The 26379-nt window shown below is 43.7% G+C and overlaps 1 protein-coding gene across 1 annotated transcript in view; it reads left to right on the top strand.

The window, feature by feature from the left end:
• HDAC3 (histone deacetylase 3) overlaps nt 1-26379 on the top strand; it is a 1027013-nt gene that overhangs the window by 332029 nt on the left and 668605 nt on the right. The window contains exon 4 of the mRNA XM_044069080.1: nt 3617-3698. Coding sequence (XP_043925015.1) covers nt 3617-3698 — 82 coding nt within the window. The remainder of the gene's footprint in view (nt 1-3616; nt 3699-26379) is intronic.

Genomic DNA, 26379 nt, shown 5'->3' with positions numbered 1-26379 from the left:
AAAGAAAAATACTCTGGCAGACGATCTAAGCAGAAATATCATGGACCTTCACGAATGGAAATTGAATCCACAAATCTTCAGCATGGTAACGCAAAAATGGGGATGCCCAGACATAGATCTTTTTGCCAACCCACTGAATTGCCAACTACAAAAATTCTGCACAAGGACTTATCACAAACAAGCATGGAAAGTGGATGCTCTTCTGTTCAGCTGGAAAAACCAAAATGTTTGCCTTCCCGCCACTGCCTCTCCTTTCAAAGGTACTCCTAAAAGCCAGACAAGAAAAAACACAGATGATCCTGATTGCTCCAGACTGGCCATGCCAGCACTGGTACACTATCTTAAGGAACTTGGCTCAAGGCCCACCATGGATTTTGCCTCAAATTCCACACCTTCTGACTCGACAAAACAATCAGATCCTGCATGGTCAGCTCAAAACCCTAAACCTGGCTGCATGGCAGATACATTAGTCAAACAGGCAACGCCTCTCTTTAAAGCTGTTATGGATGTCATTTTGGAGGCCTAGCACCAGGAAAGCTTACTCAGAAAAATGGAAGAGATTCTGCGCCTGGAACCAGGCTCAAAGCCTTGACCCTCTTGTTCCAAACATTCCTCAGATTTTACAATATTTAACTGAGATGCTCGACAGAGGCCTATCTTTCACATCAATTAAGATCCACGCCTCTGCCATTTCAGCACATTACAACGCGGATCCTCCTTTATTCTCTCATCCCTTGCTAAAGCAGTACCTCAGAGGGGCTAAAAACATAAGACCGCCCTGGAGAGCACCAACACCAACTTGGGACCTCGACTTCGTTTTGGAAAAACTGACCCTACCACCCTTTGAGCCAGCCAATACAGCCGATCTAAAATTTTTATCATGGAAAACAGCTCTGCTCCTGGCAGTAACTTCAGCACGAAGAGTCTCAGAGCTACAGGCATTAATGGCAGTGGAACCTTTTATAATTTTTCATCAGGACAGGGTATCTTTAAGGACAAACCCTACCTTTATGCCAAAGGTGGTATCTAGTGTGGCTCTTAACCAAACCATCCATTTTCCAACTTTTTATCCAAACCCCCAGAATAAAGGGGAGAAACTTCTGCACTCTTTCGACATACACAGGCAGCTATGCTTCTACTTGGACAAAACAAAGGCTTTCAGGAAAACTGCGCAACTGCTTGTAGCATATGCTGCAGGATCACAGGGCAAGGCCATCTCAAAGCAGACTATATCCAAATGGATAGGACACTGTATTCGGTACTGCAACACACAGCATGGAAAATCAGTCCCAAATAACATTAGGCCACATTCCACCAGGGCAACAGCCACTTCAACAGCCTTTCTCAGAGGAGTACCTACAAAGGAAATTTTGGAGGCTGCAACTTGGAGTTCAGTGCACACCTTTACCAAGCATTACTACCTACCTCTTTACTCTAAATCCAGAGCAGGATTTGCCGCTGCAGTTCTGCAGGCCCTCATAGCCAATCCTAACTCTTTATAGACCAGCCACCCAACAATTTGAATTTTGGTCTAGACAAAGAGAATTGGATCCCCTTTCTGCTCCCATCTCTGAGGTGCTCCAGTATCTAATTTTTTTGAGGAGGGTGCCGCAGCTTCAACTGTTCGTGTCCATTTAGCTGCCATTTTGAATTTTCATAATGGTTTCGGGGACTCCTCTTTCCTTTCAAAAAAGTTTTGCTCAGACGAGAAATTAATCTGTCATTCGAGACCCCCACTTAAGCAGCCCACTGAACCCTAGAGTGTCTCCCTTATCTTGCAATCCTTGACACTGTCTCCCTTCGAGCCAGCAGCACATGTGACATAAGTTTCTCTCCTGGAAATCTTTTTCTAGTGGCTTTTACTTTGACTAGACGTATTTCCGAACTCCAAGCTCTTTGTGCCAAGCTTCCTTATCTGATTTTTCATAAGGACAGAGTATCACTTCAGACCAATCCTTCCTTTCTGCTCAAAGTAATTTCTGAGTTCTCCATTAATCAGACTATTGATTTGCCTGTGTTTTATTCCAACAAGGGGAGTATTTACATTTATTGGATGTTCGGACAATTGAGGTTTTATCTGGAAAACTGACCAATTTCCTTTTCTAGTCCAAAACTGGGAAAGTCTGTCTCTAAAGTTACACTCTCCAAATGGCTTTGAGACTGTATAGCCTTCATTTATAAGTTAGAAAGGAAATCTGTCCCGCCAAATGTCAGGGCTCACTCTACCAGATCAATGGCAACTTCTGTGGTGTTCCACTCCAGAGCTTCATTGGACGACATCTGTGCAGCAGCCACGTGGGCTTCCCCCATACCTTTATCCCTCATTACAGACTGGATTTGATCTCTAGGGGAAGGGCGTCCTTTGGTTCAGTGGTGCTCAGAAATTTTTTTCCTTGGGGCCACCCATGGATATAAGGTAGCTGGGGACTCTGTCCCATCAGTGATGAATGGAATGAAGATTAACTACATCATATAAAGAAGTTATGTCTTACCATAACGTTCCGTCTATGTTCTTCATCCATTCATCACGTCCCACCCTCCTTCCACTTCCTAGAAGCTCCTGGGAGATCTTTGGATCCTTTTCCTGGGCTAAGGTTTTTGCTCAGAGGCAGCCTCTGCTTTACTTGCTAGGGCAAACTTGATCTGAGGTATCTGGGAGAAGGGGATTGTGGGTAAATGCTTAGCTAGAGAGTTTTTGGCTGGCGCGAGCTTTGGTATAAGGCAGAGATTGTTCCAAGGGCTCGGAACCGAACCCATCAATGATTAATGGATGAAGATCAACAACACAGATGGAACATTACGGTAAGACATAACTTCTGTTTCTATCAACTTTAAGTTTGTAAGAGCAATATTTAAACGTTGTCCCTATTTTTGGGCCTCTGTCCCACTTTTATTTATGGCTTTGTCCAGATTTCTTACTCTGAGTTTGAGGTATAGATGTAGTGCATCTTTGAGTAAACTGTTCAATTTATGGTGGAGTACTGTCTGTAGATGCAACTAAATGAGTAATGCCTTATTTTAGGCAGCTTTGGCATCTTTGTTGACCTTGTGGAGTTTGTTTACTTTAGGACATGCATTGTAGTTTGCACAGGTGTGAACAGTGCCAGCTTGACTGTTGTCCTTATGGGGCTGTCATTTTAACTGTGGTAATTAGGATATTGTTTAAATATTCTAACTCTGTGAACAGAAGAAGTTTAAGAAGGTAAAAAAATTGTTGCCATAATGTTTATCATTACTGACTTAATATGAGTGAAACACGGGTACACACATCCAGCATTGTAAGTGCTTGAAGATGGATGTTGGGCTGTATTTAATCTCTTACCTTGAGACTAACTTGCTTCTCATGAACGTTTATCTTTTAAAAAAGAGGTGTTAAATTATAGTTGCAGTGCTGGCACATTACGAGGGGCGGTGCTTACAAGGGCACATCCTGGTGATTCCTAATATAAACAACCACCAAGCTTAGATACAAAATTAGACTGATTTCGTAATGATAAGCTGAAAAAGAAAGGGGGATGACCTGATAAATTTTCAGAATCTGTAACCCATTGGCAGAAGCAGTTTTGTGAATTTGAGTTGAGATTTCTAACACTCTGTATTTTACTTTCTCTTTCAGTCCTGTTTTCCCAGGGTTATTTGAATTTTGTGCACGGTATACCGGTGCTTCGCTGCAGGGTGCTACACAATTGAATAATAAGGTATTGTATGAACTGACTAGAAGCAAGTTTGTGGATACTAACCTAAGTTATGGTTGCAGTATAGTATATGCATGCTAAGATTGAGATGGGCAGTTTGTTGTAAAAAATATATTAAGTTGTTTGATCAGCTAGCAAAATTTTGTACACACTGATGAAGATTAAAGCCACAAATAACTTTTATCAATTTTTGCATAGATATCAGTATTTGAGACTGGCGGATGTAAGCCTGTGTATAATCGGACTGTAACTTGTAGAATTCTTTGTAGTACGTACGTGTTCTCTTTTTCCACACAAGGTAGCAGAATCTGAAAGCAATGACTTTCTGTAGGAAATGACCATGGATAGCATTAATTAAAGGAAAAATCCCACCTTAGAACTCAATTTTAGTTAAATCTTTGTTTTCTGGGCTATTTTAGTGCATCATAATCACTTCTAAGTGCTTCTAAGTTTGGTGTTTTTCCACAAAATAGTCATCATGGAGTCTCTCCTACTAATGAGATTTTGTTTTCCTGTTTTCAATTCTTTAAAAATCTGTTTCAAGTCCTGTTTATGCAAGTCATGTTAGATGCAAAAATTTTATTTTATTGAAATGCACTGGCAGTAGTGAGAATTCCAGTCACCTTACATACCTTGTCTGTTAGGGCTGCTTCTGTTTTTCCTTTCTTGACCCTTTTGTTTATCCAAGCCTGTTTTACATTGCTCACAGTCAAAGAAAGTAGCTAAATTGCAGGCTTTTGGTAATCTAAACTTGTAGTCTTTCAGCTGTTGACAGGCTTCACTCCCATACTGTTCTGAGCTGTAAAAGTGGTCATTGCAGTGAGTAAACCCTGCTGGATCTTATGTAGGTGACAGCAGCTACTGGAAAGGAAGGGACATTAAAGTGATTTTTGCTATTCCTCATGCCTGCAGTGGGAGGATCTGTTTTTTGCTCCAGAGTGTTACATAGTTAATGTGCTTTATTAGTTGCAAAAAGGAATTACTACAGTGTAGCACTATTTTATGACTTTAAATTTTGTGGGGCCCTTTTCTAAATGTCAGTTGCTTTATTCCTGTAGTTTCATTACCATTACATATAGAAAAGTGTGTGTGTGTGGCGTTTGTGTGGCATGTGTGCGTGCGGATGGTGTGTGTGTGGCGCACGCATGTCGCTTTAGCTGAGGCATTAATGTTTTTTTGCCAACTGCTAGGCAGTAGCACAGGTTTCTAGGTTTCTTAGGTTGTAACATGACTGCCTGTTGTCCTTTGCAACTACTGTAGATAAGCCTTTTTCACTGTTATACCCTCCTGCCTGTGCCAGGTTGTAATTGGGTGATGAAGTCCTGTAGGAAAAAGACACGAACTCTGGATGTTCATCCTGTTTATTATTCTTGCAGTACCCTTAGCTGTATGGGTTATATTTTGTCAGGGATATAATGGCTGATCAGCTTCCAAAGCTTTAGAGCACTTTCCAAGTCCCCAAACTGTCAGGCAGCTCGAGCTGAGCTGACTAAGACAAGTTTGAGTGTCAAGCCCTTCAGAGCTTTACTTCAGCTGAAAAGTATTCTCCTCTAAGGCTTTCAGGGATCAGCTGTTGGTTTGGTACTTTTCATTTGCTGGACAGGTAAGTTCCCTTTTAATTATTTTAAATCTAACAGTTCTCTTTTAAGACTCACAAGACTGTAGCATACTTTTAAATTCAAGTGGTCTTTTTTCCTGTTGGTTTAAAAGTTGTATAGAAAAACTGAAAAAAGTGTTTTCTGTGGAGAAATTACCAGCCCCCAAAAAGGTAAAATAAACTGTTTAAAGTGCTTTACTGTGTCTTGTACATTTAAATAAAAAAATGACTTTTAAAGACTTTTTACTGGCATTTCCTATTCGTCTTGCCTTGGAAAGAGGCACCATTTTTGGCTTGACCAAGGAACAAACTACTGGTCCCACAGTTGTCATTTTCCAGCCTCAAAAAAGAAATTGAGCAAACAGCCTTTGTCACCATAGCTGGATAGCAGTTTGTCTCGGCTGCAGGTGTGATTTTGCTGTGGCCAATTGTGCCTGTGACCACTCATCTTTTACCCTGGATCCCTGTGGTGTACTACCTACAGTCACTATGGACCAGGATGTTGGAGGACCCTTCAGTGAATAAGGGAGAGCCACTCTTGTTGGTCCTGGGAGAGTTGTTTTGGAATGCTTGGTTTATCGCTGGGGAAATTGCTGTTACCATTAGTAACATGGTTAGCCCCATTTTTTCTGTCAAAAAGAAATAGAAAACTATGCATGTGTCTAGTCAAATATTCTAAGACAAGAGTAGGGAACCAGAACCACAGAATAAGACTCCAAAGAAACAAATTGCAGCCAAGGACAGGACCTCAAACAAACAGTTCTCTTTATTGGATACAACCACAATAAATGTTAAGCGCTTTTGTTCCCCATAAAATTACATGGGATGTCTTCAGAACATGTTTCTCTTTGAGGTCCTGTCCTTGGCTGCAGTTTTGCTTTGGAGTCTTATTGTAAGATGAGTAGTTTATTGGGTCAGGGTTTAATTCAGGCTATTGATCCTTCTTGTAAGATAGTTTCTGGTAAAAGAAAGAGGGTTGTTTTTTCCTGAAGATATTTGAGATTCTGAATCTGAACCGGAAGATTGAGGAACAGATAAAGGGTTTTCTCCTCAGAGTTCTGATTTCAGACTCTGAGGAGAACTCAGTTCCTTAATCCCCCTGTGGGTTGTGGCTCTTTCTGAGACGTGGCAGTGCTTTTGGTGGGAGATCTCAGTCCCTCAGAAAATACTCTTATATGGAATTTCCAGACCCTACACCCATTCCTCCTATGCTATCTGATTTAGATGATGTGCGTGTTACTGCCTGCAGTTTTCCTAATAGCCAGCTGCCTGTGTGTATATAAAAAAAGGCCACAGGATGTATAATGTTCCTCAGTCTTAAGATTTTGTGCAGTATTCCCAAGACTGACAGTCGCTATAGCTTAAGTTGATCCCACTGCAGCTAAATGTTTAGTTATTTCCAGTCTTACCTTTTCTGTTAAGGATGGAAAAATGAAGTATAGGAAAGTATAATTCTGCATCATTGATTTTTCTGAATTTTGAATTGTAAGGCTCATTTGTTGGTTTGTTCTGACTAATTGTGAAAGTTTGAATGTTTCTTTTATCAGCAGTTTCTTTTTGTGAGGAAAAATGTACTTCAACTTAGTTTCTTCTACTGAACAGGTAACTAATTATTGTTTAGTGTGTGTGTGGTTCTTCCAAGGCCATGGTCACTGGTACTGTTTTGAGGAGGTTTGCATGGATGCAAACTTGGAACCTCCCAGATGAAAAAAAATATATATTTTAAATTCCCCTTTAGAGATTTTCAGGTTTTGGCCCCTCTGCTGCAGATGTGATAAAAAAAATGCAATAAAAGGGGAATTTCTCATTTTTCAACCCTCTTTTTCCAAATTTTCTAAGAGTTTCATTAACTCCTCGTCCAATAAACACTCAAAATACAGGTAAACTTTTTAAGGTGGTTCCAAAAAAAAAGCCCCAAACCAAAGTTCAGTCCAGGTTTGACTGTTTGAGGCCTTGTGACGACCTCCCACCCTGGCCCCTTTTTCCTTTGGGAAGGTCTGGATCTCAGTGTTTTTCCGGCAACAGATAGTTTGTCAAGTGGGCTTTGAAGATCATTCATCAGTTACATATGGCAGTGGGAGGAAATTCCTTCTTTCCAGAGGGTCATTCCTCATCCTCCAGATTAGACTCTTGTTTCCACAGTTTTTTCCATCACATGCTCTTTCAAGGAGTGATAGAACCAGTTCCTCCTTCCCAACCGGGAAGTGTTTTTATTCAAGGATGTTCTTAGTGCCCAAGAAAGAAAATGCTTGGAGAGGAGTTCTGGATTTTTGTTCCCTAAACCTGTTACCTCCTCTTCCAGCTTCACGTTTATGGCAACACTAGGCTTAAAAGATGCTTATCACATCCCTTTTCCTCCAGACTTCATGTGTTAATCCAGAAACAAAACCTGATTAGTTCTTTGCCTTACTCTGTGGACTTATCCACAGCACAGTGTGTTCACAAAATGTCTAGCTCCAGCTCCAGTTACAGCTCATTGCAGGCTACAGGATATCCACATTTTTCCATATTTAGATGACTTGCTTATCCTTACAGAGTCTTCCACAGTGTCAGTAATGTGTGCCTTGGGATTCCAGGATGTATAAGAAATCTCTCACTCAAGAGAACATCTAGAAGTAATTTTGACTCTGTCACACATAATTGTGTTCCTGGGATGTCAGGCACCTCAGCTCAAAGATTTTTTCTTTCCCAGAAGAAAAATAGATCTCTGTCTCTATTTCTGTGGGTTTCCTCTCAAACTTTGGTATTACAAGGGAATCTCGCTCATGATTTTAGGTCTAATTGCTTCTGTGATTCTCCTGATACCCCTGGCAAGACTCTCTGACAATGATAGCGGTATCTGAAGTCTCTCTGGTCCCAGCACTAACACCTTTTCTTTACAAATCCCAGTATTGGGGTTTCTCAGAAAAGTCATTTGGTGGAGACAACAGATATTCTTAAATCCAGGTCTTGACCTTTCTACCGCCTTGTTAAAAGCAGTCAGTTACCACAGACATCTCTGAATTTACTGGGAGACCAGTTTCAGGAGGGATAGAAGTCCAAGGTGTGTGGGACACCAAGGGCAGATGTAAACACAAGTATCAAAAATATGCTTGCCCTGATTAAGGTACTTAACTCTGAATTGTCTTTGGTCCAACACCTTTTCTTTACAAATCCCAGTATTGGGGTTTGTCAGAAAAGTCATTCGGTGGAGACAACAGATATCCTTAAATCCAGGTCTTGACCTTTCTACCGCCTTGTTAAAAGCAGTCAGTTACCACAGACATCTCTGAATTTACTGGGAGACCAGTTTCAGGAGGGATAGAAGTCCAAGGTGTGTGGGACACCAAGGGCAGATGTAAACACAAATATCAAAAATATGCTTGCCCTGATCAAGGTACTTAACTCTGAATTGTCTTTGGTCCCTGGAACCTCTTCAAGTTGTTACAAGCAATACCACAGTCATGTGGTACATCAACAGCAGGGGAAATCAGGTTGTACCCCCTTTAGACTTCCCATGTTGGGTTTGGGATGTAGCTTCCACAGCACAGTCATCCTCTACAGGCATCCTACAGTCCGTTTAGAGCAAAATTGTGTGGTAGACAAGCTGAGCAGGACCAAGGCAGATCTTCAGAGATGGACACTAGACAAGGGGGTGTTCTCCAGGATTTGAGCCATCTTTGGAGAGTTCCTCAAGCAGACCTCGTGCCTTCTCACTAAGCAATCAACTGGCAAGGTTCTGTTCCACGCCTCCATGCAAGAAAGCCTTGGAAGGTGGATACTCCTTTCTGGCCCAGGCAGCCGTAGGTTCTGCCTTCTTTTAGACATGATCAGAGGCAGTTACCAGAAGCTTCTTCACTCACCGGGTCTAGTTGCCCAAGAACAGGAGTTGATAAACCACAACATGAATTAACATGTCTGGGTGATAGGTCATAATTCCTTTTAGACACCTGTTTACTGAGTAGGTGCAGTAGGTACTAATGGAGGCGAGAGCCTGCTACTAGAAAATCATATTTTAGCAAACGGAAAAGGTTTTCTATTTGGTGACAACATAACCAGCACCTCTTCAGGTCTAGTTCTCTAGTTTTACAATATTTATGCGAGTTGCTATCCTATAGCCTTTCATATTCCTCTATTAGGGTTCATTTATCATCCATTTCAGCATGTCTGCCTGTGAATCTCCCTCTTTCAGTGCAATCTCATGTCAGGAGACCTCCATGTAAACCAATGGCCCCCTCCTTTGGATTTTAATTTGTGTTACAGAAGTTAATATTTGCTCCATTTGAATGGACTAATCTGACTTAAGGTTCTTAACATGGAAAACCAGTTTTACTGATTTATCTGACCTCTGCAAGAATAGTATCTGAGTTGCCAGCTCTTATGGTGAATCAGCCCTATCTTGTTTTTCACAGGGACAGTGTTTCTTTGAGAACTAATCATTTTATGCCTAAAATGTTGTCAGTGTTTACTATTAGCCAAAATATCCATCTCACTGTTTTCTTTTCTGAATGTAAAAATGGGAGAGAATATTCAGTATCTTAAATGCTCACAGGCAGCTCAGGTACTGTCTTCATAGAACTAAATCTTTCAGCTCTTAGAATCAATTTCTCATGTCTGGTGAAGGTAAGAAGGAACAACCTGTCAAAACAGACTTTACAAATGGTTGTCTGTGGCTGTTAAAGTTTATGCTCACCCTAACAACATTATGCCAGACATGGTCATGATCTGCCAAGGCCTTTGCTTCATCTATGTCTTTTTGGAAGGTATTGGGTTCTAGAATAATTCTAGACGTCGCTACTTGTTTCTCTGTACAAACCTTTAGAACACACTATAAGCTTGATTCTTTACTTAAGTCCAGGTCAGGCTTTGCTAGGACCTTTCTCCAGAGCCTCCTGAACTTTTCTGCTTCCACCTCCCATAGGTAGGTAAGGTAATCTGCCCTTTCTTGGTTCAGCCTCCCCCTCTCTGTTGACATGAAAGTTCTGAAGGGGATGGCACCCAGATTTTTCTTTCATTCAGTTCAGCTCGCGCTAGTTGACAAGTCTGTTCATGTGGAAGGTGCCCTGAAGCTTTGGAAGCTGGTGAGCTGTTATATTCTCGGCAGGATATAACCCACATACCTAAGGCTACTGCCGCAGTGATCACTTGAACAACTGCTGATGTTCATGTTTCACTGTTGCAGTCATCAGATTTGGGTTGTCTGCTTGCACTAGCTCTGTCGGCCTGATTATCAAAGTCTTGGGTCCTGCTTCAGTTGCTGTCTCATCTTCGAGCCGTCCGGTAGTCAGAGGTATAAAGCATGCAGCCAATGCCATTACATCAGTCTTTCTTGCCGTGCGGTGCCCGAAGCAGAAGCAGTTCGCAAATGTCGGTCGGCTGACACCTGAAATTTTCGTTTTCGAGTTTCGGAACCAAAGTATTCAACTAAAGCTAAGTGCCCCATTGGGGAAACTTTTTCTTGCTGTATACCGATGTCAGTAAAAGTCAGTAACTGTATTTCTTGTGGAAAGCAAATACCTCATAAAGATTTTCATTCGTACTGTATTCCTTGCCTAGGCTCTGACCACGACATACCTCGCTGTCAGTTTTGTGCCTTATTTAAACTATCCATCATCTGTATATTTACGCTTCTAAATATTTTGGTACTTGGTTTAGTTATCCAGATATGTCTTCGGTAAGCCATCCGACTACTCACATTCTGAAAAAATGCAAAGATAGACTGAGACTAGCCACCTAGGTCCAAAGCTGCCGACAGGCTAGTCGCCAGTTCGCCGGTACTCGGTGAGGCGCTTTCACAGCCCCTGATACCCGCTACTTCAGATTTGCAGGCCTCTACTGAGACACATTCGGAGTCCGGTATGCCGCAAGATGCTTCAACTCGGATGTCTCTACCTTGGATGAGTCCGGAGCTGCTGTGCAGGCACTGGCTTCTGAGGGTATATCCAGGCCTACTGACTTGCATATTAAACAGACGCCATCTTCTTCAAGGCCTAAAACTCGAACCATGTCTAGAAAACAGATGCCCAGACCGCATGGTCAGGCGTCTATGCCTAAAAACAAGACTGGCTGGAGACCTCATTACTTTAATCAGGGGAAGCCAACCCCCCCCCCCCCCCCCAAGAGACCTATGACTGAATTTGCTTATGATACTTCTGACCAGGATTCTGAAATTTGTTTCCTCTGACTAGGATTTACCCTGATCTACCTATGAGGATTCTGATGCAGAGGACTCTGTTCCCTCTGCTCCCCCCCAGAGGATTTCTCTTTTGTTGAAACTTTGCATACTCTTAGGGAGCATTTTTGCTGGTAAAGCTAGGATTACTCTGATTCTAAAAAGAGGTTGAGGGATTTCTTACTCCTGCCCCAACACAGGTCTTTAGCGATCCCTCCTGTATTAGACATTGTTGATGCCTTTTCGGAATCTAGCTTGACCCCTGACTCTACCTCCTTCTCCCAGAAAACCTAATAGATATTACAGGATTCCTGACTCTCACAAGTTCCTTAAAAATCCTACTGTGGATTCTGAGACCATTTCACAGGGACCCAAGGGCATTAAGGCTACTACTGCCAAAAATCCTACCCCCCTCTGATAGAGATTCCAGGGCGCTGGATAGATGGGGTAAGAAGGGTATACACTTCTGCAACCTTGGCCATTAGGGCCTTAAACTGCCAGTTTCATATGTTAAAGTATCAGCAACATATTATTGGATTGCTTAAACAGAAAATGTTTCCTGACTGCTGAAAGTAAGGATTTACAGGATTTAATGCATTCTGCTGAACAGGTTGGAAAACCTACTTTGCAGTGTGGTTTTGATTCACTAGAGGCATCATGCAGGGCTGCTGTCACTGGGTCTGTACTTAGAAGGCATGCTTGGCTTAAGGAGCAATCTTTGCCAGATCATGTTAAAGCTAAATTGCTGGATGCTCCCTTAAATCAGGACCGTCTGTTTGGCAACAAAGCAGAAGTTGTTCTTAAAAAGATGGAGGAAAAAGCTATATCTGTGCACAGCTGTTAGATTTCCTACAAGTACAGCCTCCAAGATTTAGTAGGCATTGGCCCTCTAAGAATTGGTCCTTTCCTGCCTCTTCCAGGCCTTCTCAGTCCAAACCCAGAACCAGCATAACACCCAGGCTTCAGTCCAAGGGTATGCACAGGACTAAGCAGTGGGGGTGCTTCCACTTCCAAATCAGGGAGTAATAAGACTCCCCCTTATGGTAAGCTGTCTCAATAACTTAACTTTAAAACTTCCAAGCACTTCTCAACTGACTGCTCCTTTAGGGGGAAAGATTGCTCTGCAGGCAAAAAACTGGGAACTCGTTACCCAGGATAAATGGGTTTTAAATATAGTTTCCAAAGGATACAGATTTCACTTCCACACATTACCAACCCAAAACGGTTGTTCATATCTGCCCCCAAATCAGTGGGCAGAGGCTCAAAAACAAGTATTATCTCTCTCAAGCATAAAGGCTATTCAAACTGTAGCAGAAGAGGAAAAGGGACAAGGTTTCTACTAAAGACTTTTACTGTTACCCAGAAAAAACAACTCATGTCGTCCTATCCTGGACCTTTTTATCCTAAGCACCGTTTTGGTGATTTCCAAAATTCAAGATGCTAACTCTTCATCATTTGCTTCCTATGCTAGGCAAGAATGCCTGGTTGGCCACACTGGATTTAAAAGAAGCCTATCTGATCATCCCAATCAGGTAATCTTGCAGAAGATACCTATGCTTCAAAGCAGGCTACATGCACGCTCAGTTCTCTGCACTTCCCTTTGGCTTATCTACTGCACCCAGGGTATTCACAAAGTGCCTAGCTCCAGTCATTGCATTTTGCAGGCAAAGACATATTCAAATATACCCATACCTGGACATTGTCTAATTCAAGCAGAAAGCCAGGACATACTTATGAATTATCTGGCATTTGTGCAAAAGGTGCTAACTTGTCTAGGGTACACCATAAATTAAAATAAATCACATATTGTACCCAGTCAACAAATTATATTCCTGGGAGCAAGCTTGAACACAACTTCCCAGATGGCTTTCCTCACGCCAGAGAAACAAATTAATTTGACAACTTACTTCAAACTAATGGCCACAAAAACCCTACTATCTGCAAGGCAAATACTACAAGCCCTGGGGTTCATGGTCTCCTGCATTCTACTAATTCCATATGCAAGACTGCATATGAGGAAACTACAATGGTATCTAAAAAGCCTATGGTGTCAACATTCTCAGGATCTAGAAACAATGATTCCTATCATACTTTGCCTACAGTTAGTTCCTTTGGTGGGCAGAGGCCTGCCACCAAAACAAGGGACTATTATTCATTCTACCCCCTGCCGCCCAAACCCTAACAGACTCATTAAACTATGCATGGGGGGCACACCTGGCAGTGAAGTGCATTCAGGGCAAATGGAACCAAAGTCAAATGCACCTGCATATCAATCAAAAAGAAATGTTAGCTGTACAGAATGCTCTGACAGCCTTCAAGGACCACATTCTTCCAGGACAATTAATGGTAAAGACTGACAACACCACGGTTATGTGGTACATAAACAAGCAGGGAGGTACCCATTCATATACCCCCTCTGCAGACTAGCCTTGGCTCTGTGGAACACAGCCTTGAACTACCAAGTGCATCTACAGGCTCAATTCCTGCCAGGAAAACTAAATACACTGGCAGACGAACTAAGCAAACCTCTCATGGGCCCACACAAGTGGAAACTAGAACCAAAGACTTTCAACATGTTTATAAAAAAATGGGGGAGCCCAGATTTAGACCTGTTTTGCAATTGGACAAATTCTGCACAAGGACTCGCCACAAACAAGCTTGGAAAGTGGATGCTCTGTCCTTCAGCTGGAAAAGTCTCTCAGTTTATGCATTTCCTCCTCTGCTTCTTCTCTCCAAAGTACTACTAAAGATCAAACCGGACAAACCAAGGACGATACTTATTGCACCAGACTGGCCACGCCAACACTGATACCCCCTCTTGCACAGTTTGTCACTGCTGGCTCCATGGCACCTGCCTCAGACCCTCACCCTGCTGTCACAGGAGGAGAGCCAGATTCTGCACCCACAGCTTCAAACCTTGAACCTGGCAGCCTGGCTAATTACCTAACCTCTCCATTACCATCCCTCAGTAAACAAGTGTTGGATGTCATTTTGGAGGCAAGGAGGCCTAGTACTAGAAAATCTTATGCTGAAAAATGGAAGAGCCTGTGCCTGGAACCACACTCGAGATGGGCACAGCAGTGCCCAGTTTACCTTAGATTCTTCAATATTTAAATGAGATGCTTCACAAGGGCCTTTCTTTTTCCTCCAAATTTCATGTCTCTGCCATTTCAGCTCAGTACAACACAGAACCACCCCTCTTCTCTCATCCACTGCTCAAGCAGTTCTTAAGAGGGGCCAAAAATGCAAGACCTCCCAGGAGAGCCCCAACTCCAGTCTGGGACCTTAACTTTGTATTGGAAAAACTCACTCTTCCTCCTCTTGAGCCAACTGAAAGTGCAGAGTTAAAATTCCATTCTTGGAAAACAGCCTTCCTTTTAGCAATCACTTCAGCAAGAAGGGTATCTGAATTACAGGCCCTTATGACAGTGGAGCCTTTCATCATCATTCATGCGGACAGGGTATCCCTCCAGACCAATCCCTCCTTTATGCCCATGTTAGTACCCAGTGGGGCTCTTAATCAATACGTTCATTTGCCAGCCTTCTTTTCTAATCCACAGAACAAAGGGTAATGGATACTGCACTCCTTAGATGTGCACAGACCACTTAGATTTTACTTGGACAGGACTAAACCTCAAAGGAAATCTTAACAACTGCTGGTGGCATTTGCTGCAGGGGCAGAGGGGAAGGCTATTTCAAAGCAAACCATTTCTAAATGGATATTCATTGCATTCATTTCTGCTGTAAGCACCATGGCAAACCTATCCCACAAGGGGATTAGACCGCATTCAACCAGGGCTGCATCTACCTCTTCAGCCTTTCTCAGAGGTGTCCCTACCAGGGGCATCCTAGAAGCTGCTACCTGGAGTTCTGTACATACTTTCACCAAGCATTACCATTTGTCAATTTTCTCTAAATCCTTGCCACTGCAGTCTTGCAGGGCCTTATAGCTGGTCCTAATGCTATCTGAATTCCTCCTCCAATCCTTAACTTTGGGAATCTACCCAAATGTAATGACTGCAACACTGAAACACGAAGAACATAGTACAGTTGTGTACACTTACCATAAATGTAGATGTTCGAGTGTATTCACTGTTGCAGTCCTGGTTACCCTCCCTCCAGCCCACTGACTTCTTTTGGCTTTACCTGTATTCTCCTTTACTATGCTTAAAAGCTTTTTGGTGTATTTGTTTTTTTGTTGGCGGTATAACCTTGCATGTATATATTTAATTGCTTCCCATTAGGGGGGCACCTGACATCTGGCGCAAGAAAAACTGATGTAATGGCATCTGCTGCATGCTTTATACCCCTGACTACCTGACGTCATGGAAGATGAAGACAGTAACCGACGCAGGACCCAAAACGTTGATAATCAGTCCGACTGGGGGCTACTGCAAGCAGATAACCCAAATGTGATGACTGCAACAGTGAATACACTCAACATCTACATTTACGGTAAGTGTACACAGCTTTACTTTATGGGAAGTTTACTTGCACAACTGTACCTGCTGGATTCTCTCCAACTTGCACTTTGGTACATGAGCTTTTATTTTAAATTACATTGCTCTGGGTATGAGCAAATGCCCTTGCTGTATGCTAGAGGGACATTTACCCATTTTTTTTAGCAGTTGTCTAGATAACCAAACTCTCTGGAAGAGTAAATATGAACACATCTGATAGCCAATTTAAGTGGAGCAGCCAATTTAAGTGGAGCAGCAGCAAGGAATATGAAGTGCTATATTCCAACCTTGTGGCAGATGTTATTTTTTAACTTATTTAAAATAACTTTAAGACTCTGGATTCTAGTTGATAGTTTAATGCATTGCTAAAATGAGGTGAGAAAACTAGATCACTATAGTATGGATAAACACCTTTAATTCTGAAAAACTCTACCATCTTATGACGATGAGTGGTCACCAGCATTTAGATTTTTAATGAATTTTTTGTTTTTGATTCAGTTTTTAAGACCTATCACTCCTTCTCCAATCCGACCTGCGGTTCTGAAGTTGTTGGATCTGAGGATGGTATGAGTTGAGGGGTCTGTGCTGATGATACCCTGTACCTCAATGCTGGCCAGTGTCTTGAGTGTCGGATCTGACTAGATTGGATTCGAGCTCTCTGAGCCGTAGCCTTGGGGTCAGATCCGAGGGAGTGCTCTCTGCTCCGAACTTATCTGAGAGAATTATTACCCTCGGCGTCTCTGCTCCTAGAGGCTCGGCTCTGACTCTCCGGTCAGATCAGGGGGGAACAGCTTTTTCTAATTCGGCCCAGGAGGTCCATTCCCCTTCGACATTCGACGTGGTGGATAGGGTTCTCGCAGGGTCGAGGCCTCTGACCATTTGGTCTTTGGAGTCTGTCCAGAACCCCTGGCCTTCAGTGCATGTCCGACCATCTTGCCCTTTCAGGGACATCCCGTAGCTGTAGTGCCCCAGGATGTTCCGGCCTTGGAACAACACACTTGCGAGACCTCCCCAGATAGTCCCCTTGAGGAGCCTCCCCACAAGCATGTGTGTAAAAGGAGGCACTTGGACTCTCCTCCAGAGTCCCTCACCGAAGACACGGACCTGGATGTAGGGGAAGGTTCCCCAAGATCACCCCCGAGGTTGGCTCCTTTGAAGACATCATGGAGATCCTTCGCCAAAGAGGGCGGTGGTCCACCCCAAAACCAACCTCTGATGAGTCCATGTTTCTAGAGGCATTTGGCTTGGGCCCATCTACCTCTTGGGTGTCCCCTCCTGCTGATACACTTGTGGATTTGATAACCTCTAGGGCGTGGAAGGGGCCGGATACCGTAGAGCCAATACCAAAGCGCCTGGACAAGGTTTAAAGTCCTCCCGCAGATAAGTTACACTGGTACAAGGGATCCCCTGTAGATGCTATGCTAGTGGCGACGGCCACCAAGAAGGAACTCGCCCAGGAGAGTTTAAGTCCATCCGCCTGACCGAGAGTCAAGAGCATTGGATCGTTTTGGAAAGTGAGTTTGTGCTTCAGCAACCTGTGTGAGGGTGCTGAACTACATGGCGCACGTTATTCAAATCCAGAGGGATCTGGTCAAGGAAGTCAGTCGATCCCAGGGTTCATGTTGGTAGAGGACAAGAAGACATTCAATGCATGAATGGCCACCCTAAAATCTGTAGCCAACACATCTATGCGTTTCCTCTCCCATGCCATGAAGGGAGCCGCATGGGCTCGGGGTGAGGTGTTGCTATCTGGTGCCACGTCTGGCTCTGCTTATGTCAGTTCTTGGAGCCCTTCAAGGCATCTTACTGACGCCCCTTATGATGTTTCTTCCCTTTTTGGCAAGACGGTCAGAGAAACTTTGGTCCAGAGCCAGGAGGATGGGAAGACCAATGTCTGTCGTTGGGATCCGCTTCTCACCTCCTCAAAGGTCCTTTTCTAGGAACCAGCGAGGCCAGAAGATGTGGTTCCGCAAGTTTCAAGCGTTTTCCCGGGACGCTCTGTGCATGCCTTCCTCCAGAGGCAGAGGGGGATATGATAGACACCACCCTAGAGGCAGAGGGGGTCCTAGGAATTTCAGGTCCTGAGGAACCTTTCTCAGCTGCACCCGGACAGCATGGTGACCACGGATGCCTCCCTACTAGGGTCGGGGGGAAACTGCTCAGGAAGGACAGTCCAAGGCACGTGGTCCCCTTCCGAGACCTATCTGCACATCAGTGATCTAGAGATGAGTGATTCTTCTTGCGTTATTCCTCCATGCTCATCTTCCTCTGGGAATGATTGCAATTCAGACAGACAGTGTCAGTGGTCTGGTATATCAAACAAGGGGGAAACGAGATCTTTATTCCTTATGTCGAGAGGCCATGAAGGTGTGGGAATGAGTGATCTCCACCGGCCATTTTCTGGTGGCAATGCACATCCCAGGCCGGTCCAAGATTCTAGCAGAAAGGCTCAGCAGATCTATCCTGATGCCTTACGAGTGGTCTCTGAAGCCTTCAGTAGTGGAACAGATATTCCTAGTGTGGAGTCACCCTTGCTGCAATCTCTTCGCATCTCCTTCCAATGCGAAATTCAGAGTTTTTCGCTCTGAACTCCCCCACCGGGGGAAGCCCCCAGAGACTCTGATTCATGCTTGGCCTCCTGGGATATTTTTATGCATATCCTCTTCCCCTCGTGGCGAAGTTTCTACAGGAAGGCTGGGGAGCACTGTGATCCTCATCGCCCCATTCTGGCCTTGACCGGTTTGGTTTCCCTTACTCAGGTCTCATCTAGTTGTTCCATAATGGACCTTTGATCCGGTCCCTGATCTTTCACATCCCTTTGGGATCCCTCATCCAGATCTGGACAGGCTGAAGCTCACTGCTTGGCTGCTCCGGTTCCCAAGATTCTTAGGACTCCTGGTCTGTCATCTCCTGTCAAGTCCAATCTGGAGGAGGCTCATAAATCGTCCACCAGAAAAGTTTATTGCATTTAATGGAAACGTTTTTCTATATGGGCCATTCAGAGGTCTTTAGATCATTTCACTGCACCACTTTCGGCAGTTTTAGACTTTGAGCCAGCGTTTTTCATCAGGGAGTTAGTTCCTCAACGGTGAAAGTCCAACTAGCCGCCATTTCTAATTTTCATGTTTGAGTAAACATGTCTTTATTGGCTTCCTCTAAACGTTAAAATTTTTCTCAAAGGTGCCTTTCTTCTCAGACCCCTGCTTAAGGACCCGATTCCTCCGTTTGTTGTTGCAGGCATTGGCTTCTCCTCCCTTTTGAGCCTGTGGCATCTGTGGATCTACAATTTTTGATTTGGAAAACTGCCTTCTTGGTCACCATCACATCTGCTCGAAGGGTGTCTGAGCTTCAAGCTCTTTCTATCAAAGTCCCTTACATGATCTTTCACAAAGATAGTGTCGCTATGCACCAACCTATCCTTCCTTCTCAAGGTAGCTTCGGAAGTCAATATTAATCAGATTATTAATTTACCAGTATTTTTTCCGAACTACCAGAACAAAGGGGAATACAAATTACATTTACTGGGTGTACATAGGCAGTTGAGGTTTTATTTGCACAGGACTAAACCTTTCCACAAGTTTGATCAGCTGTTTGTGTCCTATGCCAAGCCCTCCTTTGGTAAACTTGTGTCAAAAGTGACTATTGCTTGCTGGATTTCACAGTGCATTGGCCGGGCTTACTCAGAGGTTGGTCTCTTCCAGGAAAACTGAAGGCTCATTCAACCCAATCTATGGCTATGTCAGTGGCCGTTTTGGTCTAGGGTCTCTTTGGATGATATTTGTTCAGCTGCTACTTGGGCCTCCTCTCACACCTTTATTTCTCATTATAAACTGGATTTGGTCTCTAGGAGTAGAGCATCCGTTGGCTCTGTGGTGCTCCGGCATATCCTTCCATGAGTGCCTGCCAAGAATTAGGTAGCTGGGGACTCTGTCCCACAGGTTGAAGAACAAATGAAGTAAATTACTTCAGATAAAGACGTTATGTACTCATCATAACGTTCCATCTGAGTAGTTCTACTATATTAGTCTTCAAACCCCCCTTCCCCCTAACCTTATCCTTTGCGATATGACATGTCCCTTGTACCGGACAGTTATTGTTGGGATCTTTGGTTCTGACAGGGCTAAAGTTCTTTTGTAATGTTTGTGTTGGAGGATAAGGAGTCATTGGGTCTGGGTATCTGATACCTGTTAGGCAGCAAACTCTGTCTGAAGGGAGAAAGGAGATCGGGGGACATTATGGATAAGGGGAGGAGCATGGAGCTCAGAGCCTCAGCTGGAAAATGCAGCCGTTTTGGATCCAAGGACCCTCAGGTTGAAGACTAATGAAGTAGAACTACTCAGATGGAATGATGATCTTCATGTTTCACTGTTGCAGTCATTACATTTGGGTAATCTGCTGGCAGGTTGCCCTCAGTCGGCCTGAATTCCAAAGTCTTGGATCCTGTGTCGGTTGCTGTCTTCTCTTCCATGACGTCATGTCATCAGGGGTATAAAACATGCAGCTGACGCCATTTTCTTTAGTCTTTCTTGCCGCGCGGTGCTCGAAGCAGAAGCATTTCGCAAGTGCCTTTCGGCCGACTACTGAAATATTCGAGTTTGAGTTTCAGAATCGAAGTCTTCACTAAAGCTAGGTACCCCATTGGGGAAACCTTTTTCTTGCTTTTTACCGATGTCAGAAAAAGTTAATAATTGTGTTACTTGTGGGAAGCAAATACCTCATAAGGATTTCCATTTATACTGTATTCCTTGCCTAGGCCCTGATCACAACGTGCCTGGCTGTCGGTTTTGTTAGATTTAACCAACACACAATTAAGCGTCTGTATATTTTTGCATCAAAGTATTTTGGAAACAGATTTAACTACCCAGAAATGTTGTCAGATAGCAATCTGACTACCGGAATACATAAAAAACGCAAAGAAAAGGACAGAGAAAGGCAGTCGAGATCCAAAACCGACAACAAAGCTGCTTCTAAGCCAGTCGCCGGTTCACCGGTACTCAGGCGCTTTCACAGCCCCTGATACCCGCTACCTTTGAGTCGCAGGCCTGTACCAATACCCATGTGGAGTCCGGCATGCCGCACGATACTCAAGGTATTGGACCGGATGTATGTCTCTCTGGTGGGTCTGGAGCCGCTGAGCAGGCACCGGATTCTGGGGGTGTATTCAGACCTCACCATTTGTATATCAAACAGACAGCTGCAAAACCAAAGACAAAAGCAACTTCTAAATCTAAAAAACTGACGCATGAGCCACGTGCACAGGCCTCTATGCCTAAAAAACAGATGATCAAAATGGCTGAAGACCTTATTACCTTGATCAGGGGTACCCATTCCCCTCCGGATAAGAGGCCTAGGCAAGACGCTGATTATGAATCTTCAGATCAGGTTTTTATTTCTTCTGATTCCTCTCTTGATCAGGAATTATCTACAACTCCGTATGAGGATTCTGATGCTGAGGAGTCTATTCCATCTGCATCTCCTCCTGAGGGATTATTCATTTGGAGAAACCTTGCATACTTGAGGGAGCATTTTCACTGGGAGTGTCAAGACTTCTCAGAATCAAAAAAGAGGCTCAGGGATTTCCTTCTCCCTCAGCACAAGCCTTTAGCCATTCCCCTGTTTTAGACCTTGTGGATGATGTGTTTTCAGAGTAAAACTTGACCCCTGACTACTTACCCTCCGGCTCCCAGGAAGCCTGACCGATATTACAGGGTCCCTGACTCTCATAAATTTTTATTTAGAAATCCTGATGCTGATCCTGAAACTGTTTCACAGGGTCCAAAGGGAGTTAAGGCCTCAACAGCAAAAAATCCTACCCCCCTCTGACAAAGATTCAAGGGCACTAGACAGATGAGGAAAAAGGTTTATGCATCTGCAACCTTTGCAATCAAGGCCTTAAACTGTCAATTTCATATGCTTAAGTACCAACATGTCATGGGATTGCTGAAACAGAAAATGATTTCAGAATGTGCAGAAAATAAAGAATTGCAGGAATTATTGCATGCAGCTGAACAATTTGGAAAGCATACTTTGCAGTGTGGTTTTGATTCCTTAGAGGCCTCCTGCAGGACCGCAGTTGCTGGATCTGTGATTGAGGCATGCCTGGTTAAAGGAACAAAATTTGCCTGATCATGTTAAAGCTAAATTGCTAGATGTACCTTTACAGCATGATTCTCTGTTTGGTGTTCAGGCAGAAGAGATTTTAAAGAAAATGGAAAACAAAGCTAAGTCTATGCAAACTGTTAGACTTCTTACAAGTGCAGCCAACAAGATTCAGTAGACACTGGCCTACAAAATATTGGCCCTTTCCTGTGTCAGACTGTATCAAAGGGGCAAATCCAGATGCCCTAAGGGTTCCAGATACTGGGCGCAAGATTCATACAGGTCAAAGCAATGGGGCTTTTCCACCTCCAAATCTGGAGGAGATAAAGCGCAAACCTACAGAAAGCAATTTCAATGACTTCCCTCTGCCTACACCAAGCACTTATCTTTTGGAAGTACCTATAGGGGGAAAATTAGCACTTTTTGCTCAAAATTGGCAGTTAACCCAGGACAAGTGGGTACTAAACATCATATCACAGGGATACAGATTCTTTTTCCACACACTGCCAATGGCAAATGGTTGGCCAGATCTGCCAAAAAATCAATGGGCAAAGGCACAGAAGCAGGCTACGTCCCTCATGGATATGGGGGCCATTCAGACAGTACCAGAACAGGAAAAAGGACAAGGTTTTTACTCCACTGTTCTTGGTACCCAGAAAGGACAAGGCCTGGTGGCCAATACTGGATTTATCGATTTTGAACACATACCTGGACATTCCAAAATTCAAAATGCTGACTTTGCAGCAGCTTCTGCCCATGTTGGGCAAGAATGCTTGGCTGGTGACTTTAGACCTAAAAGAGGCATACCTGCATGTCCCAATAAGACAATCGTGCAGAAGATACCTCAGATTCAAGGCTAGCTTAATGCATTACCAATTCTCTGCACTGCCCTTTGGCTTATCTGCTGCACCCAGGGTCTTTACAAAGTGCCTGGCACCAGTAATTGCTTTTTGCAGACAAAAGTATATAAATATATCCTTACTTGGACGACTGTCTCATTCAAGCAGAGAACAAGGACACTCTTCTTCGACACCTGGCATTTGTGAAAAGACTTCTAACATGCCTAGGGTACACAATAAACGAAAATAAATCACAACTGGTACCCTCTCAAAAGATAACATTCCTGGGTGCAAGCTTGGATACAACTGCCCAGATGGCTTACCTCATGCCAGACAAACAAAGGCAACTGACTGCTTACTTCAAACTGATGGCAACAAAAACCCAGTCTTCTGCAAGGCACATTCTGCAGGCTCTGGGCTTCATGGCATCCTGCATCCTACTAATTCCATATGAGGAAACTTCAATGGTACCTAAAAAGTTTATGGAGTCAGCATTCACACAGTCTGGAAACAATGATTCCTCTCATTCCCTGCCTGCAACAGAAGTTTCTATGGTGGGCAAAGGCATGTCACCAAAACATGGGACTGCCCTTCACTCTACCCCCCTGCCAGCCAAACCTTAACAGACCCATCAGATTATGCCTGGGGGGGGGGGGGGCACATGGCAGGAAGATGCATTCAGGGCTTATGGACACCAAAACAAATGCATCTACATATCAACCAGAAAGAGATGCTAGCTGTTCAAAATGCCCTAACAGCCTTCAAGGACTTACTTCATCCAGGACAACTACTGATAAAGACGGACAACACCACAGTCATGTGGTATATAAACAAGCAAGGGGACACACTCATATCCCCTTTGCAGATTAGCCATGGCACTGTGGGACACAGCCTTGACCTTCCAAATACATCTTCAAGCTCAATTCCTGCCAGGAAAACAAAACAGTCTGGCAGACGATTTAAGCAGAAACCTTGTGGATCCTCACGAGTGGAAACTAAATCCACAAGTCTTCAGCATGATAACAGAGAAATGGGGGAGCCCAGACATAGATCTATTTGCCGCTCCTCAAAATTATCATTTGAAGGCATTCTGCACAAGGACATATGACAGACAAGTATGGAAAGTGGACGCCGTATCCTTCAGTTGGAAAAACCTATCACTTTACGCCTTTCCTTCTCTGCCTCTTCTACCCAAGGTGGTCCTAAAAGTCAGACGAGAAGCCAAAGATATTAATTGCCCCGGACTGGCCCCGCCAATACTGGTACCCATTCCTAAGGAACTTGGCTCAATACACAGCTTGGACCTTGTTTCAAAGACCACAACTACTGTCCCAGCAAAACAGTCAGATCCTGCACAATCGACTACAGACTCTGAACCTGGCAGCATGGCTAATCATGTAGTCATACAAACAACACCTCTCAGTAAAGCTGTGATGGATGTCATTTTGGAAGCCAGAAGGCCTAGTACTAGAAAATCTTATGCTGACAAATGGAAGAGATTCTGTGCTTGGAATCAAGCACAAGGAACTGATAGCAGAACCAAATATTCCTCCGATATTACAATACTTAACTGAGATGCTTGACAAAGGCCTGTCTTTCTCATTGATCAAAACCCATGCCTCTGCCATTTCGGCTCATTACAATACAGAACCATCAATCTTTTCTCATTCTTTACTAAAACAGTATCTTAGAGGAGCCAAAAATTTAAGGCCTCCTAGAAGATCACCATTACCTGCATTGGGACCTCAATTATGTGTTTGAAAAGCTCACCCTGCTTCCATTTGAACCAGCTGCTACCACTAATCTAAAGTTCTTATGGAAAACAGCTCTGCTACTAGCAATTACTTCAGCAAGAAGAGTTTCAGAGCTACAGGCCCTCATGGCTGTAGAGCCTTCTGTCATATTTTACCCACACAGGGTGTCTCTGAGGACAAATCCTACTTTTATGCCCAAGGTGGTTTCCAGTGTGGCTCTTGACCAATCTGCCAGCTTTTTATCCAAATCTGCAGAACAAGGGGGAGAGAATTCTGCATTCCTTGAACGTACACAGACAGCTAAGATTCTACTTGAGCAGGACAAAAGCTCTAAAAAACTGAGCAATTACTAGTGTCATATGCTTCAGGATCAGAGGGAAAGGCTATTTCAAAGCAGATAATTTCAAAGTGGATAAGCCAGTGCATCAATTTCTGCTACTTACACCAAGGGCATTAGGTCTCATTCCACCAGAGCTGCTGCTACTTCAGCAGCCTTTCTCAGAGGAGTACCAACCAAAGACATTCTAGAGTCTGCTACTTGGAGTTCTGTTCACACCTTTACAAAGCATTACCATTTGCCTCTCTACTCTACGTCCAGGGCAGGCTTTGCCACTGCAGTGCTGCAGGGCCTTATAGCCGCACCTAATGCTGTTTAGCTCCAGCCTCCCAACCATAGCTTTGGGATTCTACCCAAATGTAATGACTGCAACAGTGAAACACGAAGAACATAATACAGTTGTGTGTACTTACCATAAATGTAGATGTTCGAGTGTATTCACTGTTGCAGTCCAGATTACCCTCCCGCCATCCCCCTGTTATTCTTAAGTTTATCTTTCCTTCTCCATCTTCTACAACCTATGGGGTGTATTTGCTTGTAGATGATGGTAAATTGGGGGCAAGAAAAACTAAAGAAAATGGTGTCGGCTGCATGTTTTATACCCCTGACGACCTGACGTCATGGAAGAGAAGACGGCAACCGATGCAGGACCCAAGACTTTGGAATTCAGGCTGACTAAGGGCAACTTGCCAGCAGATTACCCAAATGTAATGACTGCAACAGTGAATACTCTCCAACATCTACATTTATGGTAAGTATACACAACTGTACTTTACGGTGAGTACATAAGTTTTGTCTTGCATTAGTTTTCTTTACATTTGTAAAACAAGCCTGTGGGTTATATTAATATTTACAGTGAGACAGATCTATCTACAAAATTCTGGTTGGCTGGGCTTGGCAGCCTTCACATACCCCATCCCCGGAGAACTCAAGCTAGTTTTTCAAGTGACCCTTGAGAAACATTGCTCGAGAAGGTTAGGTCTATCTGGGTATACCTTACCCCATTCCCTGTCTTGAGCCCCCATCTGCATTGGCGTTGCTAAACCCCACTGCGGTGCTGCATTGACATATATGCTTGCAGCTCTAGGTTCCATCTCAGCAACTTGACATTTTGATGGCTGGCTCGGTGTACCCATGGTAGGGGTTTGTGATCTGTAACTACAGTGAATTTTCTTCCATACAGATGAGGCTGAAGATGTTCTTGTTTCACTGTTGCACTCATTACATGTGGGTAATCTGCTGGCAGGTTGCCCTCAGTCGGCCTGATTAACAAAGTCTTGGGCCCTGCATCGGTTGCTGTCCCTTCTTCATGATGTCAGGTCGTCGGGTATAAAACATGCAGCCGACGCCATTACATCAGTCTTTCTTGCCGCGTGGTGCCCGAAGCAGAAACAGTTCACAACTTGAAATTTTCGTTTTTGAGTTACAGATCCGAAGTCTTCAACTA

Source organism: Protopterus annectens, chromosome 4.part0 (genome assembly GCF_019279795.1).
Source record: "Protopterus annectens isolate FY-2018-M chromosome 4.part0, PAN1.0, whole genome shotgun sequence".
NCBI lineage: Eukaryota > Metazoa > Chordata > Ceratodontiformes > Protopteridae > Protopterus > Protopterus annectens.
The sequence above is the reverse complement of the archived record's forward strand: the minus strand, read 5'-3'. Positions and strand labels throughout refer to the sequence as shown.